The 24,996-nt window shown below is 41.0% G+C and overlaps 1 protein-coding gene and 1 long non-coding RNA gene across 3 annotated transcripts in view; one reads left to right on the top strand and one right to left on the bottom strand.

Moving 5' to 3' along the window:
- Positions 1-24,996, top strand: part of LOC309371563 — a 170,659-nt gene that overhangs the window by 50,041 nt on the left and 95,622 nt on the right. The gene's annotated exons all lie outside the window — the stretch shown is intronic.
- Positions 1-24,996, bottom strand: part of HS2ST1 (heparan sulfate 2-O-sulfotransferase 1) — an 86,689-nt gene that overhangs the window by 13,145 nt on the left and 48,548 nt on the right. For both annotated transcript variants that reach the window (XM_081914280.1, XM_081914281.1), the window contains exons 2-3: positions 8,152-8,390; positions 1,992-2,077 (exon numbers count right to left, since the gene is read on the bottom strand). In XM_081914280.1, coding sequence (XP_081770406.1) covers positions 1,992-2,077; positions 8,152-8,390 — 325 coding nt within the window. The remainder of the gene's footprint in view (positions 1-1,991; positions 2,078-8,151; positions 8,391-24,996) is intronic.

Genomic DNA, 24,996 nt, shown 5'->3' with positions numbered 1-24,996 from the left:
CTGAGTGGTAGCAATCGTGATGAGCAGCTGCCATGCAGTTCAGTTTCCCCCGCTTCTGGGCTTGAGAAGGGACTTCTGGTGCTAGTTTAGGACTCTGTGTCAAACTGGGCATTGAGGACGCTCCTGTTCCAGTATGGTTTAAGTGGGGGTGAAAGAAATGCACTTCTTTCAGAGAAAGCCTAATCTCTCCCCACCTGGCCACACTGCTCAATATGATTCCTGATATCACATGTAAATAGGCATTTATGGAGCCATTTTCTACAAGTCAGATTGGCTACAGCAGGCAATAAAGGTAAAGGGACCCCTGACCATTAGGTCCAGTCGTGGCCGACTCTGGGGTTGCGGAGCTCATCTTGCTTTATTTGCTGAGGGAGCCGGCATACAGCTTCCGGGTCATGTGGCCAGCATGACTAAGCCGCTTCTGGCAAACCAGAGCAGCGCACGGAAACGCCGTTTACCTTCCTGCCAGAGCAGTACCTATTTATCTACTTGCACTTTGACGTGCTTTCGAACTGCTAGGTTGGCAGGACGGGACAGCAGGCAATACAAGGCCATAAAACAATAAGTTTCTCAAGAGGCAGCAAGTCCGATAGTACTGAATCCAAACTACCACAGCCTGTTGTTAGGATTGCCATATTCCCCAAAATGAATATTTTTTGGATTTTTAAATATATTGTTAAAAAAGAATTGCCCTAGTTGCCATACGTCTCCGGGTTTTCCAAGGACGTTTTGCCGATTCGGCAAAAATCCACCCTGATGTCATTTTTGCAGCCCGATTCTCCAACGTGTCCAGGGAAAACCCAGACATACGGCAGCCCTACTGTTATGAACTAGGCCTGAAGAGATACTGACTGAAACCTAAACTGAGGGTTTCTTTCCATATGTTCTGGCACTACCGTCAAGTACTCTGTGCTACTGAAATACTGCACTGCTGAAGGCAGTAAGTTGATTTGCTATTCTAAAGGAAGGCTGAAAGCACTGAGCGGAGTCATTAATGGCTCAATCAAATATTAAAAATAAATAATTGCTTCCTTCATTTGCATGGCTGACAAAATTGTTGTCGAGCACATATATCCATTTTTGGCTAGTATTTCAAATTTGTCGTGGGGGTTCTCTTGTATGATATGGCAGAGTCAGCCCAGGGAACAGCAGGCTTTTAAAAAATTTATTTTGCAAAGCAACTTCTAATATGAAAGGCTCTACAGGAGAGCAGGTCGTCACTAGTAAGTTTTGGGAAAGGGGTGGCACCAACAGATTAGTAGCAATTAGAAGACGAAAGAAATTGTAGAGAATCTTAACTACTTAAAGGACTAAAATCACCAAGCGGGAACTGGTTAATTCCTTGATTTGCTGCTCAGCAAGACTGTTCTGAGCTTTATCCCCACACCGTTCTCTACTCCAGTTACCGTATTTTTCGCTCTATAAGACGCACCAAGTTTTTGGAGGAGGAAAACAAGAAAAAAAATATTCTGAATCTCAGTAGCCAGAACAGCAAGAGGGATCTCTGCACAATGAAAGCAGCAATCCCTCTTGCTGTTCTGGTTTCTGGGATAGCTGTTCAGCCTGCATTCGCTCCATAAGACGCACACACATTTCCCCTTACTTTTTAGGAGGGAAAAAGTGAGTCTTATAGAGCAAAAAATACAGTATATATTTGTGCTTTCAGACAGCACCCAGATATTTTTTTTTAAATTAAGAAAGTGTGTTTTCCAAGAGCTTAGTCACCAAAGCACATCAACAGGAAATGCATGTCCGGGAGAAAAAGACTGAAATCAATCTGAATGAGAAGTCAGTGGGGAAGAGAAAAGCTTTACTGAAAATAATAGAGGGGGAGAAAAGAGCATGTTCAGAATGTCACGGTGCAATTTCTGTTCATGACCATTAGAGGGCAGTAAACTCTTAAGTGAATCAGTGCAGTGCTTGAACAATAAAAAAATGAGCTGACAAGGACTCAAAATGCTGCAAACAGAATTATATGTTATGTGGCTTACTTTGCAAAATCCAGGAAGGATATATGTCCATGATAAAACCCTGGCTTCATTTCTTTCCAGGAAGTTACATTCTTCACAAATCGTACCTGGGAGGGAAGAAGAAAAGTTTCTTTAATGCTTAGAAGAAAAATTTGAGATCAATGAAATAGGCTAGTATTAAGAGATGCAACTCAGCTAATAGCAAGTGATAACAGTAAATGCTCCACCCAAAATCATTCTTAACATAGCCATAATGATACTTCATATTGATACAGCATTTTCCAAAAGGGCTCAAAGTGCCTCTCATAGATCCTCTTAGCAATCCTTAAAAGCTGCCTTTTTTCTGGGCAGCATGATCTTCCTTCTATTACAGGTGAGAGGCTGAGAAAGCAGTGTCTTGTCCTAGGCTACCAAGAACCTCATAGGTGACCTGGGTTTTGAACTAGGGGCTTCCTAGCAAAAAGCACACACTATTAAGATTAAAGTGCAATAATTAATGCAACAGATCAAGGCAACCCACATATAAAATTCTGTAAATCCATTTGCTTTCTCTTGAGTGATTCGTTTTAAAAATAAGAGTGCTGAAATCCTTCTCTCCTAATGTCCATATTCCAGGGCAACTGCACCATAACCTGAGCTAAGTTTATCGGCCTGTTAACTGCAAACCCCAAAATGGTTCAGCTTGCCAAGTAGAGTCTGAAATTTGCAAACATATAAATAGGTGTGAGGGAGAGTTATCTATCGGCTAATTTCACATAGGAACTCCTATTGATTCTGCACCCTGAGATTGCTAGTGGAAAAGATATCCAGCAATGCATTTCTTGTACTTCCAGCAAATGGGTTACCTGCTTCCCAAGTAGGTCTACCACCTTCCCTTCCTTTCAGCTTTTGAACATATCCCACGATCCCTTTCACTCATGCCAGTGCCATAATTTGTGTGAAGGCAGACAGATGCACACATGAATGTGAACACACGTAACTGCCACAACAGTGACATGACCTCTTTTTGCAAATACCTTTTGGGGGTTGGAGGGGTGGGGGAGAGATGGTTATTGGGACAATAAGATGGCTCTCTGCTACAATGCTTGTTTCAAATCACCATGTGATGTTTGAATAGACGGTGATATGCAAATTCTAATTCTAATAATAATAATATTTCTCTGCCATCCTGATCAAGCCATTCCATTTTATATCCCTTGCCCAGGATTTCCCCCGCTTGGTTTCTCAGCTTTATGGGGCTGTTTTGGAGTGCCCACTTTGGTGTTTCTTTTTTTCCTTTTTTTCTGCAGACTTAACATTGGGGTTAAATCATGTCTGCTGGTAATTCTCTCTTCTGTGTAGGTAGATGTGGTTTTGGCTACATAAACATGAGCACAGGAAGATTTGAACTAGTGTTAAAAGAAGGAATTATGACATTCAGAAGGCAGCAAAGTGACTCAAACGGTCCAAACCAGATTTGAGTAGTTTAACCAAGTGGAGCAGCCAGAGGTTGTTTGTTTGGCTTTAGAAAAGGAGTTGATAAATCTGAATACCACCATCTGTTCAGTTCTTAATACTGCAATTTCAGAAATTGATATACCAAGGCACACACAAAATGAACACACCAGGAAGTATCTCTGTACCGTAACAGATAAAAGGCATATGGTCTTAACAATGAAAGCAGAGACGTCCGACTGTACTGATCTCATAACTGATCAAGGAGTCCTATATTCATGGTAACATATAATGGTGCTTTCACATTATAATGAATGCATGGGGTATGTGTAGATCCATAAATATATGCATAGAGAGATCATAAATGACAAACACAGAGAAATATATGTCTGCAATGTTTTCTATCTAACTGCGGAATGTAATCTGAAGTTAAGCTCTGATGTGCTGCTGTTTCTTCTAGCACTCAACCAGATAGCTTTAGCTACTTGTGCAAAAATAAATAAATAAAAAGACTGAGTACTCCACATAAGCTGAATTTTGCTTTTCCTGGCATTGTCTGTATTGATGTTTACTAGAGGCAGCAAGACGGTTTAAAATGGAGAGTACTTCCAACTGCAGGATGCTGATATCTCTCCCTCAAATAGCAAGCGACGGCAGCCAGCAGCCACGTAGTCGAAACAAGGAGCAGCTATCAGTCTACTAAGGTGGAACTTGAGGTTTACAGAAGTCCAAATACACGCATACACATGAACCTAAGAGAGAGTGAAAAGCCCTGCAGAAGTAGGCAGGCTCACTAACCACTATCAGAAGAGAAATGGCATGGGAAGGAGATGGAAGGGGAGATTTAAGTGACTAAATGCTGCAACAGTTTTATACCATGTCTCATATGTGGTTTTCTGAAGAGGCCAACATTTGCTAGTTATTTAAGTAAGGAGCATATTGGCTTTTGTCAGAATAATGTTCCGTTCACTGTGCTATGTTGTGGGATGGGAACATGGGATATAGTGAACCGTTAATGTATTTCCTTTAATTGTCAAATACAATGATCTAACCCTAAGAAAGAGCCTCCAGAGGGACAGCTGCAACAAAACAGAGCCCAATCCCGCTCTTAGTTCCCTTTTAATTCAAATAAACTTCATAGATAGATGATAGATAGATAAATAGATAGATGAAAATAAAATAAGCATTTTATGGTTTATTAAATTTGTATACTGCCCTTCATCCAAGGACCACAGGGCAGTTTACAACACACAAACACAAAAATATATACATAGAAACAAACAAAAACAATATTGCCCCACCCAGTTTAAAAGGCCCCACCCAGTTTAAAAGGCCAAATTATTTAATTAGCCAAAGCAAAGGCCTGGGAGAAGAGGAATGATTTCACTTGGTGCCTAAATATATGTATTGAAGGCTCCACAGGGCCAAAGAGTACTGCACCCTCCAGAAATGACCGTGAAAGTAGGACTGGAACCACTGCAAAGTAGTGCAATATGCACTCCCAAGCTCAGGCAGCTGCTCTAAAAGGATGCCATGGTTGATGGTTATCAAAAGCTGTTGAAAGATCAAGGAGAATTAAAATGGACAGATTTCCTCTTTCTTTCTCCCAGCAGAGTTCATCATACAGGGTGAGCAAAGCAATTTCTGCGCCTAAACTGGGCCTGATCAAAATGGATCTAGAAAATCAGTTTCCCCCAATAGTGCCCTTGTCTGTCATAAGCAGGGTCACTGCAGTGCACCAGGGGCTCATCCTCAACAGCCGCTCAACACCAACAGACTCTCAAATTGATCTGCAGATCTTAATACTTAGCAGAGTTATGAGGAATCAAATGGTGCCCTAATTCTGAATGAAATAAAAAGGACTGAAACAGTCTTACTGGATAGAAGTTGGTGAAAAATTGTTCTAGCTACTGCCGAAACATGGTATAATGAAGCAAATATTAGGATGACCCAGAAGCACTCTATGATAATAGCCTAGTTGCCTAGGAAATATGAAACCTCTGAAATCAAGATCCTGCCAGGTTCCATAGGTCACAGATCCTGCCAATTGTGTTGATATTATCTGGATTGACATACGACCAATCCCCAACTGCAGTAAGAATGGCTACTGTCTTAATCTCCAATCTCCACCCAATTCTGTTCTCCCAGAGAATTCATAAATGCTGTATAAGGGGTCCCAGTGAGGTGAACTGGAATGCAGAAGGCATAATTGTCCATTGCCAAATTCTTGACTATCCTACAATCCATTCTAGGGGAAACTGTGTTTTCACATTTTCTGCGGCCATCAGAACGGCAGATTGGTCCAAAATATTTTAGTTGTGGGAACCATCTGCTTGTTCTCTTTGATACCAATATTTTGTCTGTCATCTCACATCCAGACTTATGAATTAACACTTAATTTGTGTTGATAATGCTGCATTTGGTGGCCGAAGCTTTTCATGGAACAGGTCAGCAGTAAGCTAACAGAATACCCACAAGTGACCAATATATTAAAACTATTCAGGGTCAAATATAGTCTTATGTATATTTTTGCCATTATTTAGGAATTCCACTTTACATATAGTATAGAAAATTGGGGCAATTACTTAATATTTTAAATTCAAGATAATATTTGGAATCTGACTAACAAAAGACCAAAATATGTGAGCAAGTTTCTACAGATGTATTTTTCCCCTAGCACTTTTAGAAAAATAACTGAAAAGCTATTTTTGAACTTCTGGGTATGTTTAAGCTGTTTATGTTTTAAGCTCAGATGAGCTTCCTGGAATTGAAAGAGAGATCAAATGTACTCTGATGGAGAACAAGAAATCCTGCAAGGAAAAAAGTAGAAAATGAATGGTATAAAGATTTCAGTTTTCTTGGCAGATGGGAACGTCAACAATTCTCTAAAGATCAAAGAAAACAAGCCAGACAAGCCACTATGGGATCAGCAAAACCTGGGAGAAATGCATGCTTTATAGCTACAGAATAAAATGGCGTATCAATTAGCGAGTTCTCTGCAGATATGGTACAGGGCATAGTATAGGGTTTGTAATGAATAAAGCTTTGTTTTGTTAAATCTCTAGGCCTTGGACCACTAAAGGTTTGCCAGCTAACTATCCTCTGGATAACTGGTGGACACTAACTTGGATGCCCTGGAAACTCATACAAGTTGAAGGGTGCTGGATATTAGTTTATTAAATAAAATTAATGAATGATGTTGTCCAGATACACAGTGCCAGAGTCGTGTCCCCTCTTGACCAGCAGTGGTTCTGCTGTACCGCGAAATAAGCTTCTTTACTACTAAAGTGTGCCAGGCACTGTACGAATTATGCCCTCTGTAGAAGGTAAAGGTAAAGGTAAAGGTACCCCTGCCCGTACGGGCCAGTCTTGCCAGACTCTGGGGTTGTGCGCCCATCTCACTCAAGAGGCCAGGGGCCAGCGCTGTCTGAAGACACTTCCGGGTCACGTGGCCAGCATGACATCGCTGCTCTGGCGAGCCAGAGCTGCACACGGAAACGCCGTTTACCTTCCCGCTAGAAAGCGGTCCCTATTTATCTACTTGCACCCGAGGGTGCTTTCGAACTGCTAGGTTGGCAGGCGCTGGGACCGAACAACGGGAGCGCACCGCACCGCGGGGATTCGAACCGCCGACCTTTCGATCGGCAAGCCCTAGGCGCTGAGGCTTTAACCCACAGCGCCACCCGCGTCCCCCCTCTGTAGAAACACACATTTAAATAATAATAATAATAATAATAATAATAGTTTATTTATATCCCGCCCTCCCCAACCGAAGCCAAGCTCAGAGCGGCTAACAACAGTAAAATAATACAGCATTCTAAAATCAATTCATTATAAAATCTGACAAAACAAAAGGGGGGGGAGGGAAGCAGAGACACGACTTATGAAAACTTCAAGTGATTAATTTTGACAGCTGGAAATAAGTGGAAGGGCTGAAGGATGGCAACAGAAGGCCAGAGAGTGGAAAGTTGCCGTTCTCAAGATGGGAGATGGCTTGAACGACAACGAGGAAATTGCCAAGATATTTTCACAATGCTGATGAAGGAAAGAACATGATTTTGTGATAGGCTGAGTATAAAGGGCAAAAGAGAGGCAGGGGTTAGAGAAAACCAGCACTTTGCATCCTATCAACAGCAGGGTGGGAGGCATTATCAATTCATATAAAAATTAACTAAGGAGAGAGGGGCTTTGGAGGAAAACACTGGAAATTTTGCCTTAATGTGTTAAGAAATCACTCAAGCTTACCAAGTGACAATATCTATATGATATTATTATTTAATTGAGTTCAATTAAAATACAAATTTAATAGTAAGTATGGTATCAGCATCTCCTGTTCTGCCAGGTTCTAAGTCAAGGGTAGTTAACAAGGTGCCGTCCAGATGTTGTTTTATGTATTTTACCTTTTATTTAGCAACATGTTAAAACCGCTTACTCAACAAAAGACCTCTAACTGATTTATCATGCACCTAAGTGATTAGAAAAAACTATTTGTTGGACTCCCATCGGCCCCAGTCATTACATTCAATGGTGAGAGATGATGGGAACTGTAATCCAAAATATCTGAATTGCTTATTTTTGCTCTAAAGTAACAATTTTACTAAAACCTGTATGTTGTTGCTTTCTACTGGGTGTTACTGTCAAATGTTTCTTCATACTTGATACTTTACTTCTGGTTTACCAAAATACCCGACGTAAAAATGAAACAATTAAGGAAATGAAAGCTTATATCTTAACCAATGGAACCTACTTGATCTTGCAGAGACATCACAGGATTGTTCTTGGTTGTGTTGATATGCAGAACATGGTACTTGTTCCGTGCACAAAGATCGTATGCAATATTTGTGAAGGACGTGCTTGCAGTTTTAGGTACTCGATTATAAATGATCACCACATCATCATCTTCATCCAGAACAACATCTGACCGAAAGCCATCTATTGTGTGACGCTGCTCAATTTCTCGGACTTCGTGTTTTGCAATAGCCCTCTCTGTAAAAAGAAACAGAATGCACAAACCATTTGATGAGCAAATTTTCATTCATTCATTTGACCAAATTTCAATTTAAACATTTTAAAAATGTGGTGTTAAGATACAATGCCTGGGAACTTTAATAATGAAACCTCCATTAAGGGTTAACAAGAGTAAGGGAAGAAATATCTACAAGAAGACTTTTTCCACAGTAATTTCCCCCCCTCCACCAGCCAATCTAAAAATAATTGCTACAAAACATCTAGCATTTTGCAATGATAGATGAAATGATACTGCACATAATATGAATTTTACAGAACATTAGCTACTGACCATTCAGGGTTTAGTCAATTAATTGCAAAGAGGAACTGAAATTTAGATAAAACGGATGTTGTGCTTATTTTAATTAAGCCCACTCCCCTGTGTATGATATAACAATGAATGGCTTTGCAAAATCCAATTAGATATATTAATTGCAAGTCTGATAAGAATAGAAGTGGAAGCAGCTTACGACACGATCATCATTTTTTAAAAAAGGTGCAGAATGCCAATCTTGAATACAAAAACGTAGCAAAACAGAAGTGAACAAAGCAGGAGAGGCAACTGCAATCCTTGAACTGAACAGCAGATAAAACTGGGACAGCACACACTTCAGCTCAAGTCCACAACACCTTTCCATGTAATTGCTAACTGACCTTACCCCACAGCATAGCCAGTAGTTGAATTAAGTGCCCTTTTTAAATGTATGCTGGGCTGGTCGCTTCTGTCTGGCCTGAAAGCAGACTGTCTTGCCTTAATACTACTAATACAGTGGAACCTCAGGTTACAAACGCTTCAGGTTACAGACGCCGCTAACCAAGAAATAGTACCTCGGGTTAAGAACTTTGCTTCAGGATGAGAACAGAAATTGTGCGGCAGCAGCGCGGCGGCAGCAGGAGGCCCCATTAGCTAAAGTGGTAACTCAGGTTAAGAACAGTCTCAGGTTAAGAACGGACCTCCAGAACGAATTAAGTTCATAACCCGAGGTACCACTGTACTTGTTGCTGTCCAGCCATGCAACTCAAACTCAACATTGCCAAACTGCTTAATGCTCTCTCTCTCAGTTGCCTTCATTTCACGGCCACCATGCTTATAATAATAATCCCTCCAACTATTTCACATTCATTTAGCAAGCAAGGTGTACACGACAACTCTACTTTTCTATGTACAAGTGTTTTGTTTTAAGCTTAGCAGCAGAACCACAGTGAAATGGAATGCTTGAGGTATTAGGGGCATGCCCATGGCTAGTTTGCAAGTAGGAAAAAGAGGAAGCATTGCCTTTCTGTTTTCATTTCCTCTTTAGGTGCCCTGTCACATGTTCAATTATGTATTTTTACTATGTGCACACAACCCTGGCCTCTTATGGAAGGGCTGAATGAATACATGGAGCTAACAAACAAAGCATATAGGTTTTGCAAACTAAAAGGCAACATAGGCCTTTCTTGAAAATTGGGTGGGGCGTGCAACAGGCACAACTAAACATATGCAGCTAAATGCTCGATTACCTGATATGTTCAACATTCAAAATGTTGGAAGACCCAAAGTAAACCAACACACAAAAATGTACATCATCATAATCCAGCAGGGTCCACAATATAAAATTAAATTCCAAAGGTTGAATTCTGGGCATTTTTTATGACCACCAGATGCTCAGACGACCAGCTGTCTTTCTTTGTCCTGCCCTTCCTGCCAGGTTTGCTCAACTCTTCCTGCAGCATTATATGCAAATTATTTAATTAGCTAACTGGCATAGTTGTCAAGAATATGCATAGGTTCATTCTTGATGTTAATTCAGCACTACTGAATGATGTCAGACTCTCAAATCCTTGCACCTAAAAGCCTGTAAAGAAACACTCAGAAGAGCCAGAGCAGACTCCAACCACACTGTCTCAATATTCAGCTTGGCTCTATTCCATTTACAGGCTCTAAGCATATGAGATTAAAATATTCTTTTCCCCAAATTAAGGAGAAAAGTGCTAGACCAGACAATAAGAACTTGAGATATCCTAATTAATAGTTACCTGTACAACTTCATATCTGTTCCCTTAGGGTATATGAATTATGATAGGGTCTAATTACATGTGGGCCTTTTCTCTCCGTTACAGCATTTATCAGCATTTCAAACTAGGATATTCAGATTAACAAAAAAAGCTTTTCATTTAAGCTAAAAAGATGTAATTGATACAAGCATGGGGAAGTAAAACACACTCTCTATAGGTCAGAAACCCTGGTACTTGGGGTTTTTTAGCCTAATCTTTTGTCTTCCTGTCCTGTGCACACATATAAGCACACTGTTTATCTCCCTCCTTGGTTTCATACCTGTATGTTTATCCAAGATTTTACAGGTGAGTCAGGGCTGTCAGGACCTCAACATCTCCTAGATTTGTGTTAATAAAGTCCACTTTGGCTTGTTCCAAAACTTCTTACCCCATGATTCCAGCACTTTCCAACATCACGACATCTAATGTTCAAAATCATACACAGTTTTGTGGAATGCAAAAATCACAAGACCATACAATCACACACAACTTGGTCCATTCACCTAAACAAGGATTTGTTGGATCAATCAGGGATCAATCTAGTCTAACATGCAGGCTCCAACAGCCATCATTCATATTCCTCTGGAAACTCATAAGCAAGATATTAACTTATATGATTATGGTGATTTCCCATATTCAGCATCTCGACTCCAGAGCAGATATACAGGCTCTATACCCACTGAAAGACTTAGTCTTTGTAAATCTGTCCATTCTTTAAGTCAGCTATGCTTATGGCTGTCACATATGACATTTCTCAATGAAATTCCAGGTTTTCAAAAACGCTGAGCAAAAAAGCCCCTTCCCTCCTGGGTATGAATGTATTTTATTGAAGACAACCACACAACTATGCATAGATCTTGTGCTATTGAATGGGATTACAGCAAATGGAGAAGGGGGGGGCGAAAAGAGGAGGCTGGTGTTACTGAATATGGCTGGCAAGTAGGCAGAGCTTGAAAATTTCCCTATGGCAAGCCAGATGGACATGAAATTGCTTTTAGAACTATTGGTGTTTTTTCTCAGTTTGACTATAGAAGCTCTGGTCGTACATTTAACCAAACTGGTATATCTGGGCACTTGGTGTTGGAAGGCTGAGGTTCAGGGTGAAAAACAGCCACACACCTGTGGTAGCTGCCCTCAAGCAACTAGTCGAGGTCCAATTCTCTTACATGGCTCAACAGAGCTGCATACTCTTTAAGATCAGGTTGCTAAAGACGACCTGTAATATTTAGGTGGGTACACACTCTTCCCTTCCCTGTCTCCTGGAAGGTGGAAAGACAGCTTCCCATTTTAAAGAGGGGAGCTAGGTTCCGAAGGAAGTATGTAAAACCCTTCCTACCGCCTTTTTATGGGGATGGGGAGAGAGAGAGAACAGCTTTACACACTACCCTCAATATACAACAGTGTATTAAAAATCAGCCATGTGTTCTGAAAACCGTTGAAGGAAAAATACGCTATCTTCTCTCCCTATCCTCCAAGTTCTAAAGAGGAGGAAACAGCTTTGGCACTCCCTTCCAAAAACTGCTAATGAGACCCGCTCCAGCTGTAGACCAAAGAGCAGGAAGGAATAAAGGACATCCTACAGCTGTCAGAAAGCTCCTCTATTTCAGGGACAGCTTCACCAGGGAGTCAGTATGCAAGGTAAATTGCATTTGTTATCATTATTTGTATTGCACCTATCAGGATGCAAACCCTTCCAAGGTGGATTGCAAATAAAATCAAAACATATTAATAAAATCACAAGAAGACTGTATTAAAATGTAACAAGTCCTTAAAAACTATCCCATGGAATTGTTGGTATCAGTCCGCCCAGGTGCTGTGGGGTGACAATCCAGCTGCAGCAGGTCCTGAGGTGTTGGGCAAAGCTTTATAGCAATAACAGCAGCTAACAGGGCTGAGCGAGGTCAGATTTGTAACATCGTGATATACCACCAGCTAAACATCACGTTATACCAATATATCACGATGTCTGAAATGAGGATGGAACTATGCAGAGGCAAATGGGGTAACATCCTGGCAACTGCTACTACTTAGGGGTCTAAAGCTGATACATTTTTACTAACATATTGTTACAGCTGTTATTTTATAGTACAGAGCAACAGGGGCAGCAGGAATCATGAAAGAAGTGATGACTTGCTTTGCGGTTTTCCCTATATCACAATTTTTTACATAGCACATGTACACATACATTGTGATTCACAATATATCACCATGCCAAATATTATAAAACCATTATCACGATGTGGACTTCAAATCGATTTTGGGCTAACTCCAACTGCTCTCTCCTTGTCTCTGGTGGGCATTGCTTAAAGTGAGGCAGGGGATGGCTTGCTAAGCTAATGATTAAAGAAACAAAACATTTTTTATGGTATTTTAAGCAAACAAACAAAAAAACCTCTGTCAAGAAAGAAAGTTCTGTCGCTTCTCTAACAACAATATTTCCTTCAGAAAGTGGAATGACTTTTAATTCACAGGCAAATAATTTGCAGAACCATGCTGCGTTTTGGATGCAAAAATGCTGGACTGGCTGAGAGGTAATGAGAAGAAACCCTTGGCATTATCAGCTTCTCTAGTGATGATGTTGGTTTCTACTTCATTCTGCCTATGGATTCAAATTATTACACACAGCAATCACAGCTGGGTTAACTTTCAAACAATCCCTGCCAAAGGATCACAATTTAAAATATTGTCTCCAAAGAACAAGAAGGGAGGAGCAGGATTACAGTTCTAAATCTAAAGATGATAGTAAAAAAATCCTGCATTTCAAATAATATGTATGTGAAGGAGATATTTATTCCTAAATCATAAAACACCATGTGCCAGATACAAGTGGGCAGTAGATCCCTGAAGAATTCCATCAAACACTAGGCACTGATATATGAAAATATGTGAATGAACTACCAAAGGTAGATTTAAATCACCTCTATTTGGTTATTCATTTGTTTTCTAAAGAAAAAAGACAGCAGAATATGAACAAGAGAATGCATGAAAAGGAGGAAGTTAAGAAAAATTAGAGGACATAATATGTAGTTCAAACAACGTGAAATGGATGGTGTGAAACAAAGATCACCAACAAAACAAAACTTAAGAGTACAGAGGCACAAAGCAGCTCAAAATGAAGGGACTGAAATGTAAATAGCTCAAGCTGAATGAGAGAAGATAATTTAAACAACCAAAGGACAGAACAGTGAAGAAGAATGTAGTTGAGACAATAAGCGAAAAAGCACACACAGACACACAAAGTTAATTGTAGGAAGTGAAAAGGGGGAAATAGATGCGGTGAGAAACAAGTGGTTTAATTGTTCTCAATGTTGCTGTAAACTTTAAAGGAGGGGGGACTTCATATAATCTCTTAAAGAAAAAGGACTAAATGATCAACTCAAAGTCATAGCCAAAGATTGTGAACAGGAACAATCAACACTGCAGTAGAAGTCTCTAAAATAACACTGACAAAGGAACTCCCATTGTTTGAGGTGCATTTTGCGACCGGGAATTTCAATAGCACGGCAGGGAATTTCAACAACGCGAGCGTTTCTGAGCTCTGGGCGCAGTACTGTGCCTAAGATTTCAGGAGGACCTTTTTCTGCCTCCCCACTTCCAGCTATTCTCCAAAGACTGGAGAAGGGACATCATAAGAATATTAGGGGGGTGGGGAGGGGAAGGACTAGACCCTGTGAAAATGAACATAAGATTTTAGATGCAGTTCATTCATTTTCAGCACATTCATTTTCAGCACATATAAAAAAGTGTGCCTGGACATTCCGTTGTTGCTTCCATAACCTCTGTTTAAGGTGCCATTTAGCTCCTAGCTTTCATATATCAGTTTCTAACACTGCAAAGAAGTAGAAAATAAGCTGACTACCAAATGTCTTGAAGTGACAGCAAAACTTTGGACCGTTATCCCCATGAAATAGGTGATACGGGTGAGCAAAGTCCAGTTTATGTCAAAGTACTGTAGTCAAGGTTTGTGTATAAGAACAATGAACATTCCCGAATGCCCCATTCCCAATAGTGTAACTAGTTAGAAGAAAGCTACCCAGACTTCACACTTCTTGGCAGCCTAGGCAGCCCTCTCAGGAGAAGACTTTCAGGAAAGCCACTCAGCTTGCAATACAGAACAGCTGACACAGCAGCTTTCAGCTTCAGCAACCTCCTTCTCTCAGCTAGAGCAATGTACACAGTGTACAAGATGCAAGTGTTGATTTTTCTATGTAGGAAAATAATCTGTTCAGTGTGTGTAGGTGCTCCCTGCGTTTGAGACATTTCTAACTATGTCACAGTTTCCCTAATGTAAAACTATTCTTCTGCAAGTCTGTGAGATGTCCCACTAACTAAGCTATCTTCAAGAGGACGGAGCAGGATTCAAAATTACCAGGCGCTTTTTGCACCTAAGATTCTCGATTTGCGAGCACCCCCAAAAGTCTGCCATTTTTTGTGCCTGGCTGACACTCAAGGATTACTGAAATGTACGTGCTTTGAAGCCTCAAAGTATATGTTAAGGATAGACAATATGTTAAGGAGTTTAACAATAAAGAGTAGAGTGTTTTGAAAACTGAAGTATGGTACCAATATTTTTATTGTAAACACCAAATTAAACATGCATTAACAATTTCTGCTAAAAATGTGACATTAACAATGTGTCACTTACATGAATTGTGTATTAGTTCATGCTTATCAAAATAATAAATAAAAAGTGTTAGCGACCCACCCCACCCTGGCGATTAGGCATTCTGCTTTGGCGCCCACAACCCGGGTCCCAGGAGCCATTTGGCTCCTAGCTTTTCTACCCCAGTTTCTAACACTGATACAGAGTACTTTTTGAACCACAAAGAGGAAACAGGTTGGATTATCAAGTGCAAAAATGCAGATTTATATTATCAGCTTTCATTGTGCACTTCCATTAACTCCCCACCCCCACCCCAGTTGCAGACCACATTCCCACTGAAGTGATATGATGAAGGCCACATAATGATAGGGTCAAAGCCAGTTGTGACGGGGGTTAGACGAAAATACCAAAGGGACACCCCTTTGGTATATTTTTCCTCTTCCTTTCTTGGGCATCCCCTTTAACCTCATTTCCCCTTCTTGGCACCTGTATTATTATTATTATTAATATATATATATATATATATATGCAGGTTTTGGTGTCCTCGGGTGTCTTCCCGTGTAAAAGTTGGGGTGTCTAGGCGACGTTTCGACGAGGTCTCACTCGTCATCTTCAGGCTGGTGCTTTCGGCTTCTTGTTACTGGAACAGAGCAGGATCTCAGTGTTTGAGTTCCTATAAATACTGTTGAGGGGGTGTGGTGTATAGCCTCCAATGTTCTGGGCAGAGAGGAAGTTCCCAGGCTAGTGTGCCTTTTCTTCTTTTGTTCCTTAATTACTTGAGGGATATCTTGAGTGATTTCTTGAGTGATATCCTGAGTACCACTTAGGTGGGTCATTAGGTGTGGATTAGTTGCTAAAGTCTTTGTGTCTTGACCTCTTGAACTTTGTGAAGAGTTTTTCTGAGAAGATGGCTGTACTGCACTTAGTTGTGCTCTGGCTTGGCTTCGTGTATAGGGGCGAGCTGTGGTTTTGTGGCCTGTGTCAGCCAGATCTGTGTAGGGATTGCAGGGGGGTGCAGCATCCGGAGGTGCCACCATGGTTTGGCTACTGGATGGTGTCTGTAATTTATCTGTGGAGAGGGTCTGGGTTTGGGTCTGGTGTGGTTGATTGGTGATGGCGTTCTGTGTGCCTCTGGATCTGGTGTCAGTTTTTGTGGGGAGGGCTAATTTCCAGATGTCTGGCAAGCGGGATGTGTCGTCACGCTTGTTCATGTTGTGAGGGTGTTTCTCTATCTCGATGGCTTCCATGATTATTCTCTTGTGGTGATGTTCCATGTTAAAGAGCAATTTGGAATCTGCAAAATTAATTTCGTGTCCTGTTTCTTTCATGTGTTGGAAAAGAGAGGAAGTTTTTTCTTCTTTTTTGACGGCATTCTTGTGTTCTGCGATACGTGCATTTATTCGTCTGTTTGTTTGTCCAATGTACGTGGCTGGGCAGACTTTGCAGGGTATTTCATAGACCCCTTGGTTTTCCAACTGGATTTTATCCTTGGGGTTTCTGAGGATATTGGCTATTTTTTGGTTAAACCACAGCTCGCCCCTATACACGAAGCCAAGCCAGAGCACAACAAAGTGCAGTACAGCCATCTTCTCAGAAAAACTCTTCACAAAGTTCAAGAGGTCAAGACACAAAGACTTTAGCAACTAATCCACACCTAATGACCCACCTAAGTGGTACTCAGGATATCACTCAAGAAATCACTCAAGATATCCCTCAAGTAATTAAGGAACAAAAGAAGAAAAGGCACACTAGCCTGGGAACTTCCTCTCTGCCCAGAACATTGGAGGCTATACACCACACCCCCTCAACAGTATTTATAGGAACTCAAACACTGAGATCCTGCTCTGTTCCAGTAACAAGAAGCCGAAAGCACCAGCCTGAAGATGACGAGTGAGACCTCGTCGAAACGTCGCCTAGACACCCCAACTTTTACACGGGAAGACACCCGAGGACACCAAAACCTGCATTCCTGTACCCGTGAAAATCTACGAAAGCATATATATATATATATATATATATATATATATATATATATATATATATATCCCACCCTCCCGGGCTCAGAGCAGCTAACAACAATAAAAGTAACACAGCATTCTAAAATCAATTCATTTTAAAATCAATTCAAAATCAAATTAAATTAATGGCAACCATTGGGCTAGTTCTCTGAGGATTACCAAAGGAGGGGATCAGACTGTGCCTTGGCCAAAGGCCTGGTGGAACAGCTCTGTCTTGCAGGCCCTGCGGAAAGTTGTCAAGTCCCGCAGGGCCCTAGTCTCTTGTGACAGAGCGTTCCACCAGATCGGGGCCACGGCTGAAAAAGCCCTGGCCCTGATTGAGGCCAGCCTAACCTCCCTGTGGTCTGTGACCTCCAATATGTTTTTATTTGAGGATAAAATTTTGTTGAGTACCCTAGGTAGCCCTGGGGCCAGAGGTTGCCTAACATTATGTGAACTATTAGTTATTTAAGGAGAGCATAACCTTTTGAAGTTGGATGGTGAAATTTTCCAGATTTTAAAAGTGCTGAGTACTAAATGACTAATATTTTGCTCACTACTTCTGATGAGAGGCGTTAAATTGGTAAATGGAATTAAAAATATTCCAGAATACATTGGAATATTTTACGTGTATTATTCAGAAACATCCATCAAATTGGAAGTTATTTAGAAGGTCAGGGTTCTTTTGCAATTGTCACGATAAAAATTTTCAGCTCAAGGATATGTTTTTAAAGTGAGATGCAACTAGAGAGGAAATACACATTCAAAGGGCACACGATAATCCCTGGAATCAATCATTAGGCTTTCAGTCAGCCCAAGTGACTCCTAAAACTGTTGGAAGAGCCATATTAAATAAAAAGATTGCAAAAACCCAGCACTGTTAATACTTCTGGCCTGTGACGCTAGTGCTATAAAAGTATAGTTTTGTCTGCAGAGCACGTAACAAACTTAAGCGCTTATATCTTTCTACATGAATTAGAAACGATTCTGTTAGGACCAAAAATCCAGCCAATGCATTAATCAGAGTGCAACAGACATTTGGTAGAATGAAAAAAGCCCTTGTTTCAAATTCTCCATACTTCATCTGGGTGTGTTAGTATGTGGCATAACTCAAATAAAAGCAGTATTCTGCTTCACTTAAAAAAAGGACTGCTCCTTTCAAAGACCTACTTACAAAAAAAATCTTATAAAGATATAATCTGCAGCTCAGAGTAGAGATGGATTTATGATAAAGATGATGAGATTACAGCTATTTCCAGATCTATGAGCTGGATGCAATTTAGACTAAAGGATCACATTTGCTACACCACAACCCTCAAAATAAAACATTTTTTTAAAAAAAATACATGAAATTGGAACAAAAACACCTCAGAAAGCCATTCGGATGTAATCCAAGTTCCAGTGCAAAAAATGATTATGTGGCAAGTTATCCCCCCCCCCTTTTGCAGTCATTAGGATTCGGTTTTTAATGGATCTGATTTTTAATTTCTATTTCACTGCATGATTTCCATTCATTGGCCTCATTCAGCTCTGTGCTAGCTTAATTTGAATCTGAAAAACCGTGGATTGCATAAGAGACATGTACAGACCTCTCTCATTCTTTACATTGGCCTCTTGGGTGTTGCATCTACCTTGGTGGAAGAAGGAAGGGTTGAGTGTATAAAACAACACCGTATTAAGATAAATGGGACCGACTTTGCACACAGACACTATGCTCATCCCTGACAGGACTGAAGCAATACCTTTAAAATTATATCTGCTCTTCCGCACTGTGTGTGTCTAAAATGCACTTAGATGCACATTTTGGCAGTAGTTTAGTATTTTTGAGTCTATTTTGTCCACAAAGGGACCACTTTGTAGTTTGTAGTAATGTCCTAGAAATGTGAAGTGCTTGTTTTTGATGCTGCTATGAGATTTCAGTTAAGAGTTCAATTTCTTGGATAAAAAAGCTGCAACGTATAGACTAGAAAGATTAGAACACACAACCACATAGATTATAATGTGGACCTTTCCTAAAAGTCCTAGTGGCCATAACTGGATTATCAGCAAAACTAGCTCTAGTTCACCTAAATTGTTTTGTATTCTTTATTTCTTTAAGGCTAGCTAGGTCAAACAGTGGTACCTCGGGTTAAGAATGTAATTCGTTCCGGAGGTCCGTTCTTAACTTGAAACTGTTCTTAACCTGAGGTACCACTTTAGCTAACGGGGCCTCCTGCTGCCACCGCGTGATTTCTGTTCTCATCCTGAAACAAAGTTCTTAACCCGAGGTACTATTTCTGGGTTAGCGGAGTCTGTAACCTGAAGTGTCTGTAACCCAAGGTATCACTGTACCAGGAATGCCACAGATGATAGCAGTGTCTAAGCAGAAATTGTGTGTCTGGGAAAATCCAGATGTATGGCAACTTCCCCTAAAAATAGCTTGAAAATGTCCAGGTTTGAAATATGGCAACCCTAGGGGAGGTATGAGAAGCACATGCAACAGTAATACTGGCACTTTCAAAACAGCACAATGCCATGGCAGACATATAAGCTGCTGCAAGTCCACTGCTGACAACAGCCACGATGAGATGGAAAATGGTTGGCAAGGCTGACTTCTCCGAAGAGTTATTTGCATGAATGCCGTAAATAATTGGTTGGAAAGTGCCCTCTGCTCATGGAAAAATTATTTTATATTGTGAACTGGAGTACCGTGCAAGAAAAGTGAAGCTAAATCCAAGTGTGTTTGTCCACTTGCAGAAAAGAACGGGCAGATTCTTCTATGGAGCCTCTTAGCATTGAGCCAACTTTTACGCTACCACTTGTACAAGTGTCTGTGAGCAGCTATTTCCCTTCTGTTCATGATTCGTTGGATACAACCCCATGTAATTAAGCACTATCAAGAAACAAAACTGCCCTGGATCACATTAACAGCCAAACCCACTAGCAGCTAGTCTTCTACACTTAATTCTAGTATGCCCCTCCACCGAAGACATTAATGACTATTGTAGCCACTTTGCTATAAATAGCATTAGACTAATGAACCAGTATTTACTAACAATGTCCAAAGTGTTTATTTTCTCCAACAGCGAGTAAAAACATCTTTAGACGAGAGAGCAAATAGCATTGCTGATGATAGCCTATGCACAACAGAATTATTTCCACACTCCAGCAATCACACCTGGTGCTCTGTTCAACTGGTAAGCAAAGTCAGCTAAGACAACTCCAGCTGGGCCTCGATATCATTAAATACAATCTAATGCAGCAGCTGTCTGAAAATTAGAGCTACTGATGCTGAAAACCTGCTAGGGTTTCATTAGCATCACATAATCCTTCTCAGGAATCCTACAATTTCTAAGATTGTATGAGCATACTGCACCCTACGGAATACACACACTGTACACTGGAAGCCTCAAAAGGTTTAGCTTGCCATACTAAAATAAGACCGTTATGCAATGCTGAAGTCTGCTACGCTTAGTGATGTACAGCACCTTAATTTTAGCATCCTGTCCTGCAAGACGCATGGAGTTCCAGATTACATGGGGGTGAGCGAAGGGGGTTGCAGTTTCCTGTGAAGCAGTGTTCGCCAAACTTGGGTCTCCAGTTGTTTTGGGACCAAAACTCCCATCACCCTTAGCTAGCAGGACCAGTGGTCAGAGATGATGGGAATTATAATCCAAATCCAAATTTGGGGAGCACACTGCTGTAAAGGTTCATTCAGTGGTCATCCATACATACACAATCCCATGTGTGTGAATGCGCAGAGGCATGGAACCTTCTTTGGTTCTAGGCTTGGGTGGGGAGCCCAAATATAGGCCTACTAGGGTATACTATAAAAAGGTAAAAGACCCCTGGACAGTTAAGTCCAATCAAAGGCGACGATGGGGTGCGGCGCTCATCTTGCTTCAGGGCAAGGGAGCCCACGTTTATCTGCCGACCGCTTTTCCAGGTCATGTGGTCAGCATGACTAAACTGCATCTGGTGCAACAGGACACCATAATGGAAGCCAGAGTGCACAAAAACGACACCCACCTTCCCGCCACAGTGGTACTTATTTATCTACTTGCACTGGTGTGCTTTCGAACTGCTACGTTGGCAAAAGCTGGGCAGAGCAAGGGGAGCTCACTCCGTCACGCAGATTCAAACCGCCAACCTTCCGATCGGCAAGCCCAAGGGGTTCAGGGGTTTAGGCCACAATGCCACCCACATCCCTTTATAGGCCTGCTATACTCCCATCATCGCCTATGGCTGACCCTGCCAGCTGGGCTGATGCAGGTAGAGTCCAGCAATATCTAGAAAGCCACAAATCCTCCACCCTTACTCTAAGAGGAAGGTATATCCACCCTCCCCTTCAGGTCTTCTTGCTCAGTTATTTTCCTTGCTGCCGTGCAATCAGAAAGACAACGCTGTGATATTACAGAAACAGCAACTAATTCCGTATTTGACAGTTTCATTTACATACACTATATAGTCCCTACCGCCATGCAATCTAATACATAACTCCCAAACTACTTATTTACTGAGGGCTTCTGACAAGGACATTAACATTTAACAACATATAGCGTCTGTGGTGAGGGTTTTATGCCATGTGGGAGTGTGTATGTTAATGACTGGGGGAAGCTGCTTTCCATTCTTGCTAATGTATATGTCTCACAGCAGGAAGGTTGACTCTTGGGAAGGGCAACTGAAAGCAGTAAGCATGGTCACTGGATGAAAGACTGCAATGCTACACCAAGAGCGGCTACCTGGTGAACCTTTCCTGACAATTGTGCAATGAATGTGCGGAAGCCATGTTCCTCTCAGCAGCACACTGTGCGTTTTCATTGAAGCCATGCTAGAAATTGCAAGTGGGGCTTTGGAGTTAGTAGCTCTTCAGCCCAAAGAGCATATGAACCAGCTGCATGCAGAGGATTCATTGCATAGAGAAAATTTGGCTGGGAGAGCATTACTCACCACAGGCAACCAGGCCAGCTGCTAAATCAGAAGCCAGGATTTGTAACATTTTACATTTGGAAGGGAGGTGTTGTATGAATTGTTCTTAGCAATGATTATCTAATGCTAACCATATGCAAACAGGTTATATCCTACTTCCCAGTTCCAGAAATAAAAAGCAAGCTATAAAGGTTTATTTCTTTTCATTTTAAATATTTTTATTGTTATGTTAACAAGCACAAACACAAGAAAAAATGCTACAAAGATTTCTAAAATATTCACTGTTTCCTTATTAGCAAATGATGCTTTTTGATCTGCAAGACACATTTTTGCTCAACTTAGGAAATGCAGTTTATCTGAAAGCGCTTTTTAGGCACATATTTCATACTGGAAAATTCTATAGACATGAAACTGTACCATTCTTTCCCTGTGGCTTTTTAGAAGCATAGTAACAGCCTATCACAAACTCATTTATACACTTCTTGTTCTTTTCTTCTTCTCCTGTCATTACTGCTTCTTTATTTTTTTCTGTTCAAAGTGACTGCAATGGCTGTTTGCTATAAAGCTGCTGGATTCTCTCAGCTCAGCCAGAATCAAGCCAATACTATATTTTCTAACAGAAATGCCATCATACCCAGAATCTCAGATGAACTTGATCAAAAGAATAATTAGCGGTGAGGAAGGAGCTCTCCAAAACGTTACTGTATCTCACACTGACAAGATGTAAAGTCTCACAGGACGAGAGATTGTTTTTTTTTGACAAACGGACATTGCCCAAAGAGGGAAAGGATTTAAAGAGCAGTACTCTAGGTATGCAGATGAAATGCATTTGCAAAGGAATGTACTCCAGCTGGTAACAGTGAGTGGATGCTCATAAGAGCTTCTGGGAGTTAATCCAGTTCAGTGCTAGATTAAGCTTCTAATTAAAACAGTCTTCCCTGTCTGCATAAGATAATACTTTTGGCTAAAAAAGCAGTGTCCCCCCCCCCCTCTCTCTCTCTCTCACACACACACACACACACTTGAATACAGCTTGATCAACCAAAGTATCAACATTAAATGTTTCAGCTGTATTTTGGCAGGGGTTGGCAGTATGCTCTATGTCCATGTATGCAGAATTAGACTGAATACAGTGGTACCTCGGGTTACATACGCTTCAGGTTACAGACGCTTCAGGTTACAGACTCCACTAACCCAGAAATAGTACCTCAGGTTAAGAACTTTGCTTCAGGATGAGAACAGAAATCATGCTGCTGCGGCACGGCAGCAGCAGCAGGCCCAATTAGCTAAAGTGGTGCTTCAGGTTAAGAACAGTTTTAGGTTAAGTACGGACCTCCGGAGCGAATTAAGTACTTAACCCGAGGTACCACTGTACCAGCAGAAAGAAAAATCCTACTGTAAAGACAACCAAACAATGCTAGAGTGCATATTCATGTCTGAATGTGAGGACCTACTTTACTGCTTCCGTCACAGCCTCAAGCTATGGGTCAGTGGAGTTCTTCAGGATGGTCTGTAGGCTGCTGATGCCTATATCAGCAGATGGAGTCTAGGACACCTCAGAGACCCTATCTGAGGACAATTTTTTGCCACTGTAGTGAGAGCTGGATGCCATGGCTGATGCAGCTCTGAGTGAGTTTTCCAATTATCCTCTGAAATCACCATGCAGATTCTGTGTCCTGTCTCTGGCCACAACCAGTTTGAGTGTTATAGTCCTGATAGAAAAGGTGTTCCCAAACTTCATTCAGGTGGTCCTCAGCATGTCCCCATCAAATAGTCATATGGATTTTAATTATCTTTTTATTCCTTCTTTTCTTATATTTTATTCCGCTGTGTTACATTACAATTACAATTTGCTACAACATGCAGAAAAATCAGTAAGTGGTCCACCGAAACACTCAGCAGTTTTCAAGTCATTTGGGGTGGGGAGTCAGGAAACGACAGTGTTAAGAGCATTGGCACGACCAAGCAAGCAAATCTTCATGTGCTTCTAAGTGTTCGGTTCATTTAAGATCAGATACAATGAATGTCAACTGAATCAACCAAATCAAGAGGTAGCCTTACATACTGCTAAATGAAGGATTATGCACGGCAGAAAGAGTGACAGTAAATATGCAAATTTAAACAGTGAGACTATGTCAAGATGCCATTCCTATGATATTCTCATACTATGATCTTCTTAAACAAGAGGGAAAGGAGCATAACCTAGGTGCCTCACCACTGCATAAATATCTGCTCCTATTTAGACTTTCTAAATTTAAGGTTTTATTTTATGCAACCGAATTAATCTCTTTCCCACAGCAGGCAAGACAATGAACTCTCACATTAACCCATTTCTAATACAGTTGAGAATCCCCTGCTTTCTACAAGGAAATAATATGTATGCTATTTATATAAACAAGTGGTTCAGATCAGTAATATTGAGTCATACTGTCCATAATTTGATTTCACTTCATGGATATACTGTGGAGAAATGGAAGTGGCAGAATGGGAACGGAACCAAGGTTCATCAAGGTTCATACTCTGAAGGTTAAATTAGGGTGAGCTATTTCACATCTCACAATTACAGCAATGTTTTTCGAAGACGCTTGCTTCTGAGCAAAAGGCTTGCCGACCAACATTATTATGACAATTTGGTTGTGATTACACTTCAATCAATACCCAATCTCAAATCACAGTCAAACAGGGAAAACCAAAATTTCAGATGCTTGTTGTGATGACACCTCAACTGCAAGCTGACATGCTGTCATATCAACTGCAGGCAGAGCAACACTGAAAGAAAAGCACAGGGACGGGATGAACTCTGCAGAACACACTCAGGAAAGGTGCCACAAATGACCACTAAATTCTGCCATGACATGACCTCCTAGGAACAGGACCACAAAAATGGCCCCCTTTTTCATCATGCAAATACCAACTTCCCAAATCCAGCTCTTCCAGACAAAATATGCCCCCTCCATTCTCTCTCCCCTTCTCTGAAGCACCACCTGCAGTCTTCACTACTGTGTTGTCCCCCAGCACTGGTTGATATCGCAACACACAA

The sequence above is a fragment of the Podarcis melisellensis genome (assembly GCF_964234715.1).
Source record: "Podarcis melisellensis genome assembly, chromosome: 6".
Lineage (NCBI taxonomy): Eukaryota > Metazoa > Chordata > Lepidosauria > Squamata > Lacertidae > Podarcis > Podarcis melisellensis.
Note: the sequence above shows the minus strand (reverse complement) of the source record. Positions and strands in the feature narration are given on the sequence as shown.